General features: G+C 53.2%; 2 protein-coding genes and 1 long non-coding RNA gene across 6 annotated transcripts in view; 2 read left to right on the top strand and 1 right to left on the bottom strand.

Moving 5' to 3' along the window:
* The window catches only part of LOC108490817, a 12419-nt gene extending 10925 nt beyond the window's left edge, over positions 1–1494 (top strand). For 2 of the 3 annotated variants that reach the window (XR_003849423.1, XR_001872426.2), the window contains exons 3-4: positions 1128–1271; positions 1390–1493. This is a non-coding gene — a long non-coding RNA (uncharacterized LOC108490817). Of the gene's footprint in view, positions 1–1127; positions 1272–1389 lie in introns of all 3 variants that reach the window. The other variant, XR_003849422.1, reaches the window with a different exon arrangement.
* Gpc2 (glypican 2) lies at positions 7–5803 on the bottom strand. Its single transcript, XM_017797953.2, has 10 exons — positions 5460–5803; positions 4625–4783; positions 3966–4288; positions 3111–3191; positions 2266–2428; positions 1907–2037; positions 1610–1756; positions 1366–1505; positions 1109–1275; positions 7–627 (listed from the first exon to the last, which is right to left on the bottom strand). Exons 1-10 carry the CDS (start codon positions 5623–5625, stop codon positions 368–370), a joined length of 1737 nt encoding a protein of 578 aa, XP_017653442.2. The 5' UTR covers positions 5626–5803; the 3' UTR covers positions 7–367.
* A 248-nt stretch (positions 5804–6051) lies between these two features.
* Stag3 (stromal antigen 3) overlaps positions 6052–9112 on the top strand; it is a 36174-nt gene continuing 33113 nt past the window's right edge. For both annotated transcript variants that reach the window (XM_029563172.1, XM_008832381.3), the window contains exons 1-2: positions 6052–6386; positions 7622–7801. In XM_029563172.1, the coding sequence (XP_029419032.1) occupies positions 7632–7801 (170 nt within the window). In that variant the 5' untranslated portion in view covers positions 6052–6386; positions 7622–7631. The remainder of the gene's footprint in view (positions 6387–7621; positions 7802–9112) is intronic.

The raw sequence follows: 9112 nt of genomic DNA, 5'->3' as shown, positions 1-9112 counted from the left end.
GGATTTTTTGATGCACTTCTGACACCAGGTACTCTCAACTCTGTTAAGAGTTCCATCCCCCCATTCCCAAATTCCTTTAACCTGGATCTCGAACCCCCCCCCCCCCATTTTGCATGAATGAGCCCCAGCCTTAAGAGGGCTGAACCACACCCCCTTCCTAAATAAATACCCCCAGTTACCAAATGAAAAAATAAATATTGTGAACACCCATCTACCCCCAACCCACCAATGGGAAACGCCTAAACTTGGGGCCCCAGCCATTCACCCACAAAGTTCCTTTTCTACCCTTCCACACTTCATTGCCCAGCTGAGGGGGGTGGAGGGAAAAGACCATTAACCCTTCTGTTGCTAGGGCACCCCTCCCTGGTTATCGTGATCCAAGCAGAGCCAGGGCTGAGGGGAAGAGAATGATGGTGGGTGGGATGTGGAGACCAACAGAGGTACCCCGACTCCTGCTCCTGCCCTGGTTGTATCGAGCACTGCCCCCTCCTCCTTTGCCCCCAAGCCCATCCCTTCGAGGAGGGCGAGGAGGCCTTGGAGGCCGGGCTGGGGGAACCACAGGTGCTGCCCCAGCCTTCCAGTCATCTGCATACTGTTGTCCCCCTCCAGAACCACTGGCATCCTCATCTGGGCCGATAGAGAGGGACAGAGAGAGACAGGGAGAGGTGGGAAAGACACAAATGGAATTAGAGCAATTGAGAAAAAAACAGAAAAATATAGACATACATGAAAATGTCATCATGAAACCAATGATTTTGCATAATTAATATCTGAAAGAGATGGGAGGCAGATACACAAATAAAAGTAATTGACAGGAGTGCCAGGGAAGGAGACCACTCACTGGTCTTTCACCCCCAACCCCTGAGGTCGGCACTCAATAAGCTTAAATGAATGGGAATGAGTGAAGCTAGTACCTAGGAAAAAGGTGAGGCAGGGCAGCAGTGCCAGGGACTGGCAAGGTAGTGGGCGGGGCCTCGAGGGACAATGGGGAGTATTCAGAGCAGTTAGGGGTGGTGGGCGGGACTCGTGGGGGTGAGCTGAGCTCCAGGGCTGTGGGCGGAACTTTAGGGGCAGGGCTCTAGCCTGGGGGCGGGGCTCCGGGCCTCACCTGCATCATGCATGTCCAGGTCCTGGCCCAGCGCAGCTGCCTTCATCCTGGCCGTAGCGGCACGAAGATGCAGCCTCCGCCGCCTGGTCGGGACGTCGGGACCCGAGGCCTCCAACTCCGGGTTGTGATGCTCGGCCAGGGAGCCCACGACCACAGGCGACAGGTACCTGCGAGCACAGCCCCCTGAAGGCTCTGCCGCCTTCCCTCCTTCCCGGTCCCCGAGCCCCTCCCCCACACTGCCGACGTGGAGCCCTCACCGGCCTCTCCCAACTCCGGTCCAGCAGGGTGCAGCCTCCTGCGAGATGTCTGCGGCCATGCGGTTGTCCCCGCACACTGTCAGGGGCAGCCCCGCCCAGAAGCCCCGCACTCTGCCCAGCCGCTCACGGAGCTCCCACACCTGTGCGGTGGAGAAAATAAAAAAAAACAAAAACAGGCCAAGCTGCAGCGTGTCCCCAAGGCTGTCCAGTCACTCCCGCCCACACCTGCACCTCGTCCACGCACCAGCCGGTGCAAGTTAGTGCCTGCCGCCGTCGTAGGCCGCTCCTCCTCGGCTACCACCCTCCATGACCGGCTGGTCTCTTCCCGGGACACTGGGGCACGACGGTTACGAGCTTGCACCGGATGGGGGGTCCCGCATTCTAGAAACACCTGAATTCAGGGAAAGAAAGCAAGAGTCTGAAGCGAACCACACAATGCCCACTTTCAAATCTACAATCTTCCCAGATGCCCTGCAGTTTCTTTGACACCCCGCCTGGTCAGTGTACCCCAGACTCACCTCCACCCTTCCCTCTCCCATACCTTGGCTGACACCTTTACACTGTTCTCCTGCAGGTGCATCAAACCCTCTGAGATTTTCACCCCAATGGACTCCGCAGCCAGCTCAAAGGAAAAGGGTCCTTGGAGTTTCTCAGCCAGCAGCAAGAGACCATCTTGAGGGAAGGGAGAGTAGGGGGTATGCATTGAATTGGGATGTTCCCACAAATCTCACTGGGGCCTTAGAGGGAAACTGGCCTGTGTTGGGGGGGATGATCACACAAGAAGAGCCCCCTCCCTCCTGTTCTCTCCCCATATGGTTGTAGGTCCCCCTCTTCTTACACTGATAGCCCCCAACCTTGCTGAGGGCCCTCCTCCACTTGGGCTTTCTTGAGCCCCCTCACCCAGATATCCGCCCCATTCAGGCTCCAGTCCCCTGCTGCTGAGACAGCCATGGGCCACATTGAGGCAGAAACCCCGGCAGGGCATAAGCGAAGGGACTCCCCGACAAAGGGGGCAGCCGATCAGACGCATCAGAGCCTGCCTGCAGCCTTCCGACATGGGCACCTGGGGGCAGAGAATGGGTTTGGGCCATCCACAAACATCTTGGCTACTCTTAGCCAAGCCTGGTGCTGGGCACAGAGAGAAGTCAAATACTGCAGACCCATTTCCCCAGGCTCTAAGTTGGGAGCTGGATGTGAGCCTTCTGGGGCAAGTGAGGTCACAAGACTAATACAGGGCTGAGAAGGGAGGTACCTAGAGGCCAGGTTGCAGGTTCTGCTTTGTGTGAGAGGGGTATGACTAGGGTGTTACTGGGGGTGGTGGTGGTAAGGAAAGATTCATGGCCAAGAGAGAGCACAAGATAGCTGAGGAGGGAGGGAGGAAGGAGGTCATGGGGCTAGGAGGTTGGGGGACAGGATGGTTGGAGGAGAGAGTCCTTCAGCAACAGGGAAGAGGGAATCACTGAGGGGTCTTGGGAGGCTCTGTGGGGGCAGTTCTCCAATCTTGAACCGCTGTGGAGATGAACAGGCCCATTGAGATAGGCAGGAGGCATGTGAGTCATCAGAAGAGTCAGAGGTCACAGGAGATCATGTAAGGACCCGGTGGAAGCTTGACTCTGGCCTTCCTGGCTTAACCTGGAACACCAGACCCTGAGGGCTGATTAGGGAAGGCCCTGGGCCTCTCCTGTCATCTGGTTGCCCGTTTTTTCCCCTCCCTGGGCTCTGTCCACATCCAAGTCCCCTCTAACCTTAAGTGCTTCACTGACCACATTTCTTCCGGTCTCTAGACCCTGGACAAAGGCCCGAGCAGCCACCAGAGCCCGAGTTATCTGGTGGGGAAAGAAGGTGGAAAAAAACCACACACAACATTATTAATGTCAGTCAAGACTAGAATGGCGAGACACCAAGGTGATGAACAGTGTGTGTGGGGGGGGGTAGGTTTGTGGTGTTATCTTGGGGTGGGTACAGTGTTGGGCGATACAGAGAAGAGGTTCCATAGGCCTAAAGGAATTGCAGTCTAGAAGGATCAGGGGAAACTGGTTTGGAAAAATCTGGAGGGCTTGTGTTGCACATGGCTTGGAGATAGACTGTCTCAGAATATGGAACTTGAAGAAGACTGGGGTGTGAGGCCCAGCACCACCACTTATTGGTTATGAGACTTGAACTGCTGAGAGCCCCGTTTTTCTCCTCTGTAAAATAATGATGCTCTTAACCTCAAATCATGGTGACAATTCAATGAGATAATGTAAACAAAGATGCTTCCCAACTATTGAATGCTCAACTCATGTTTAGTTGAACCACAGGAAGTCAAGGTGTTAGGATTAGAGAGGTATTGGCAGATAAATGGCTGGGGGTGGAGGGCAAGTGTGTGTATAAAACTAGGGCAAAGAATGGGGGTGGGCATCTACTTAGAGGAGGCCAAGGAACACTGGTCAGGCATTGGCCACTGGGGCTTGAGACAGGGGTCACCAAATCGGAGATGCAGGATGGAGGAATCAGATCAGGGCTGCCTTGGGCACGAAGGGTGGGGAGAATGAATGGTGCATATATCAGAGGGCACTAAGTCACCGGTGACTGAAGCTCAAGCCATGGGGTCCCCTCACCTGTAGGCGGAGGCGGCGAGGTGAGTCCCCAAAGGGCTGCAGAGAGCCATCAGTAGTTGAGGTGAGACGAGTGAGGCAGAGCAGGAAGTCAGGGGGGAAGCTGTACTGTGGGTGCAGCAAAGGGAAGGCTCTCTCCAGGAGCTGTGCCCAGAAATCCGCCAAGGTGTCATCTAACCCCTCACCAGACTTCTCATAGTAGTCCCGCAGGCCAGAGAACAGACTATTGAAGATGAGGGCGTGCTGGGAATACAGGCGGCCATAGGAGTGCGAGAAGAGCTGGGCCAAGGAATGCTGGGATATGGACAGCATCTCCCGAAAAAACTCTTAAACAAAGGTGGGGGAACCAGAAGAAGGGACAGAGAAGAGGGAGAATGGAGAAAAGGCAGAGGCAGGAGGGGACAAGGAAGAGAAGAGACAAGTGAATTAGAAACTGAGTGAATTGGAGATCTGCAGACTGGAAACAAGGGAGGGAAGGGTCCTGGAGAGAATGAGTGGGGATTGGGAATAAACGGGTAGGGCAGTGAGTGGGAGGGAGGAATTCTGGGGTGAGTGGAGGACTGATTTATGATTCTAGTAGGGAGAGGAGACAGGAAGCTAGGTGGGATCATAAACACAAAGAGGGAGTGTGAACCATATCTGGGGACCCCCAAGGTCCTCACCATTAAACTTTCTGTGCCGGGCAGCCAGTGTGTGAACCAGGAAGGAGCCACTGTCCTCCACCAGGCCACGAAAGGTGACCTCAGCATCCCTGATCAACTTCTGCTCTGTCTCACTGGAACAGCAGGTGTACTCCTGGGGACAGATCTGGAGGTGCTCACCTGGACAGAGGAGACGGGAGGAAGAGAAGATGGTGAGAAAGGGTTGCATCAAAGTCCTTCCATCTCCCACCTATCTCAGGGGGCTGATCTTCCTCTTCCACCTGCGGGGCCACCTTTTCCATTGTCTGCCCTATCAGCCCTACCTGAATCCTCCTTAATGTCCCCTCATCCATCCTGAGTCCATCCCTATCTGCTAGATCATGAGATTATCTATTTGATAATCTGCCTTGTGGGCCAAATTAGTGACCAGAATGTCTTCAGGTCACCCTCCCCAATACTGCACAACCCCATGCCTCCAGAGACTGGCAAGACTTCTTATGGGATGAAGAATGGGGCTTGCAGGGGTGGGGTTACTTGGTGAGCAAAACGAAGCAAACAAACGAAGCTCACAGAAATTGCAGGGGGGGGGGGTGTCCCTGGCTGTGAAGAAAGACACTCAGGGGTGTGCTAATTACCAGACAGGGGGATTCCTGGGGTGGGGGTGGAGTGAGAGCTATTATGTGAGCAGGAGGGTTATTGTGGTCCTGGTAAGGAAGTTACAGGAAGAGGAGAGGGATGAAAACAATTATCCTAACGGTCAAGCTGAAAGGGAAGAGAGTTAATTGTGAGATGGGGAGGACCCGTCCCCGCCCCCTCCCGTCCCGGATTTCTTTATAGTTTTCCTCTTTCTTCTCACCTGAGATGAGGGAGGGAGGGATTAGGTTTAAGCTATATCCCCTGGCTCCCAGCACCTGCCGAGTCTCTGCACAACTCCGGACGACCTTTGCCTCACTCCCGGGTCCCGGTCCTGGACCAGAACACAGAGGGAGCAGCAGAAGCAGGAGAGGTCGCAGCGCAGACATCGCTGCTGTCCTCCCTGGTACGGGGCAAAGTGAGTCCTAAGGAGGGAAGAAGAGCCGACAGAACTCCAGAATTTGGTTCTCGGCCACGGGACGTCTCCAAAAGAAGAAAAAGAGCGCGACCCGCGAAAACTGAACGACCCCACCACGATCGCTGGACCAGGCTGCATCTGCGGAGACAATGGGAGCCGGGTAGCCGGACAGGGGGCGGGGCCGAGGCGAGGTCCCGCCAATGATAATAAGAAAGCGGCCTTGGGGGCGGGGTCAAGGGAAAAATGAAGCCAATGTAGAAAAGCTCGGCGGGGGGGCGGCGGGACCCAGCTGCACGCAGGAGGTAGGCGAGATGGGGGCGTGGTCTTCGGGAGGGGCGTGTCTATCTGGCTCGAAGGACAGGGCCTGGGCGAAATCGAACCTATGGTAGTCTAGAAGCCGGCCTGAAGTGTGGCCGAACGCTCAGCCAATGGAAGGAGACATTGTGGTAAAAGGGGCGTGGCCAGGGTGGAGCGCCTGCCTGCGCGAACCCACGTGACAGGACCGCCTGCCGCAGGGCTGGCGGCCGCTCGAAGCCCAGCAAGCTGTGTGACTGGAACGTGAGGAGCACGAGCTCGCACTGTCCCAAGTCTCGCGATACTTCCCAGATGCGTGGCGAGCAATTAACTTCGAGTCTGCGTCTGCGCACAGCGCGTCTCGTGCCTTCCCGCGCTTTTTCTAGACGTACTGGACACCTGAGGGAGAGAAGTCGCGCTGCCGCTGCTGTGTCCGAGGTGGGCTGCCCGCAGAGACCTGAGCGGATCCGGGGTGACTCCTCAGCCGTCTCTCCAAACTTCCCCGTGGACCCCAGATTAGGCCGCGCCCCACCTACCTGCCCCTCCCTACTCCTCCGTGCAGCCGTGGGGCCCCGGAACCCCGTCTTTAGCCGGGGAGACATTAATCTCCTAAACTGGGGTTCCTTGGTCTGGATAAGCTTCCCAGGGTCAGTCATGGAAAACAGGCCAGCTCCTTCCTTGATGCTCTTCAGCCTGTCTGGCCCAGTTAGAATAAATGGCGCTTCCACCCACACATCATTCCTGGGGAAGTCAGGAGTCTGAGGGGCTATTTATTTTTAAACGGTAAGGTCCCTTTTCTTACACCAGCCAACCTATCCCCTCTTGAATCTTTTAAGGGAGATTTGTGTCTGAGGCTGCTGGGGTGTGCAAACCGTTTCTCTGGCCAGTATTTAGTTATTTATTTAAAGCAAAATCTGTGTTCCCTTTCACTAGCCAATTTATCCCTTCTGAAGCAGCTAAAAGGGATTTGTGTTTGAATCTGCTGTGTTACATAAACCGCTAGCCAATTAAAAATAGTAATATTATTATTACTGTTTTGAGACAGGGTCTCCCTGTATAACTGGCTGGCCTGGAAAGCACTATGTAGGCTAGGCTGTCCTCGAGCTCACAGAGATCCACCTGCCTCTGCCTCCTGAGTGCTGGGATTAAAGGCCTGTGCCACCACTGCACCCAGTGGTTTTTTTTTTTTTTTTTTTTTTTTTTAAATTTAACTGCACTGAAGATTGAACCTCCCACTCAAGCCCTCTATTACTGAACTATAATCCTCAGGGGTCTTTTTTTATTTTTTATTTTGAGACAGGATCTTAGTAGTTGCCCAGGGTCTTGAATTCACTGTTACCCAGGCTGCCTTTTGAATTTGTTAAGCCTCCTGTCTCAGCCTCCTAAGTAAGGGATTATGGGCTTGCACCATTACCTTATCTTCCTGTCTTTGTGGTGCTGGGGCCTGGAACCCCAGGGCATCTTGAATGCTAAGCAACTGCTCTGCCAAGGAACTACACACCCAGCACTTGAGGCAGGGTGTCCCCTTAGTACCAATGATGTGGTTGGCTAACTCTGTATTATTTTGGCTCCCATCCCCCAGTACCAGGGCCCTGTCCTTGGAGATGGAGGCCGAGGTCAGGGCTGGGGATGGAGAAGTAGTAGGACTAGAGATCTTTCCTCTTTTCCCCCAGCTGAATCAACATGTCTACTCTGCGGTCACCCTCCCCCCAGTTTCATGGCTCCTCCCCAGGCAGTGTGCCCTCCCCACTTCAAAAGGCTGTGGGAGGTGCACAGATGATGGTGTCTCCTTCTTCTTGTTCATCCATTAATCTGTCCTGGGATGACAGGGACTCACAGGATACTACTGAGTGGTAAGTGAAATTGGTGAGAGGTTGTTGCATTTTGGGGACTCCCTTCTGTATCCTCAGCAACTTTCTATTGTTTTCTTATGTGAGACTGTAGGAAAACAACAGAAATGTGAGGAGCTGGAGAGATTGCTCAGCAGTTAGGGGCACTGGCTGTTCTTGCAGCTGTCCAGCATTGGAATCCTAGAACCCACATGGCAGCTATCACCCATCAGTAACTCCAGTTCTAGGGGATCTGATGCCCTCTTCTGGCCTCTGTGGGCACTGCATGACATGGGTGCACTTGTATACATGCACACAATACACACACATAAAATAAAAATAAAAAGCAAAGGAAAATAAAGAGAAAATATCAGAAATGCTGTTAGTGAAAGCTGGTGGATACACCTGTAATCCCAGCACTTGGGATGTGGAGACAGAGCGACTAGGAGTTTTAAGACCAGCCTCAACTACACAGTGAGTTCAAGGCCAGCCTCAACTACATGAGCTCTTGCTTAAAACAACAAAACATTAGCCAGGCATGGTGGTGGCACATGCCTTTAATCCTTTAAGCCCTTGGGATACAGAAGCAGGTGGATCTCTGTGAGTTTGAGGCCAGCCTGTTCTACATAGAGAGTTCCAGCCTAGATGGGACTTCAGGGAGACCCTGTCTCAACAAAAACAAAAATCAACCCCCTCCACACACACAAATGGGAGGGAGGAAGAGGGAAGCAAAAGGAGAAGAAAGGGGAAGGGAAGAAATACTACACTGGTGCATATCAGTGACACCCTGCCCCCTTCAGTTCTCCTCAAGTTTCTTGGCTGCCCCACACTGTGTTAACATCAAGAATTAGAAGAAAAGAGCACATCTTAATTGTAAGTTCAAGTCCAGCCTGGGCTACATAGCAAGACCCTGCAAAGAATGCAACAGCATATCTTGCTTTGAATCTACCTTGCTCTCTAAACCTGTCTTGAACACGTCAGTGTTTAGCATGTGCAAATGCTGGTTAAAGTGGGGACTGTGGGACACTTACAAATAAATGGTATATTTGTGGTTTGAAAATTTGTAAGGACTTTATGTGCATGAGTGTTTTGCCTGCGTGTATGTAAGTATACCTATGTTGTGCAGTCCCATGGAGGCCAGAAGAGAGCGTTGGATCCCCTGGCACTGTAGTTACAGGTGGTTGTTAGCCACCATGTGGTTGCTGAGACGCAAACCCAGGTCCTCTATAAGAACAGTCAGTGCTCTTAACTGCTGAGCCAGCTCTCTAGCCCTCTCTTTGAGATTTTAAAAACAGATCCACCTATCCTTATTTGTTATGGTTTTATGAGTTTATT

This window comes from Nannospalax galili, unplaced genomic scaffold (assembly GCF_000622305.1).
Source record: "Nannospalax galili isolate Female #2095 unplaced genomic scaffold, S.galili_v1.0 scaffold675, whole genome shotgun sequence".
In the NCBI taxonomy this organism is placed as follows: Eukaryota; Metazoa; Chordata; class Mammalia; order Rodentia; family Spalacidae; genus Nannospalax; species Nannospalax galili.
The sequence above is the reverse complement of the archived record's forward strand: the minus strand, read 5'-3'. Positions and strand labels throughout refer to the sequence as shown.

Bases quoted from the DNA above. Each gene is read 5' to 3' on its own strand.
- Gpc2 (XM_017797953.2), bottom strand. From the start codon at position 5,625: ATGTCTGCGCTGCGACCTCTCCTGCTTCTGCTGCTCCCTCTGTGTTCT. The intron at 1,757-1,906 runs GTATGGGAGAGG...CCCTGAATTCAG, and splicing joins GTGTAAAGGTGTCAGCCAAG to GTGTTTCTAGAATGCGGGAC. The intron at 1,506-1,609 runs GTGCGTGGACGA...TCCACCGCACAG, and splicing joins GCACTAACTTGCACCGGCTG to GTGTGGGAGCTCCGTGAGCG.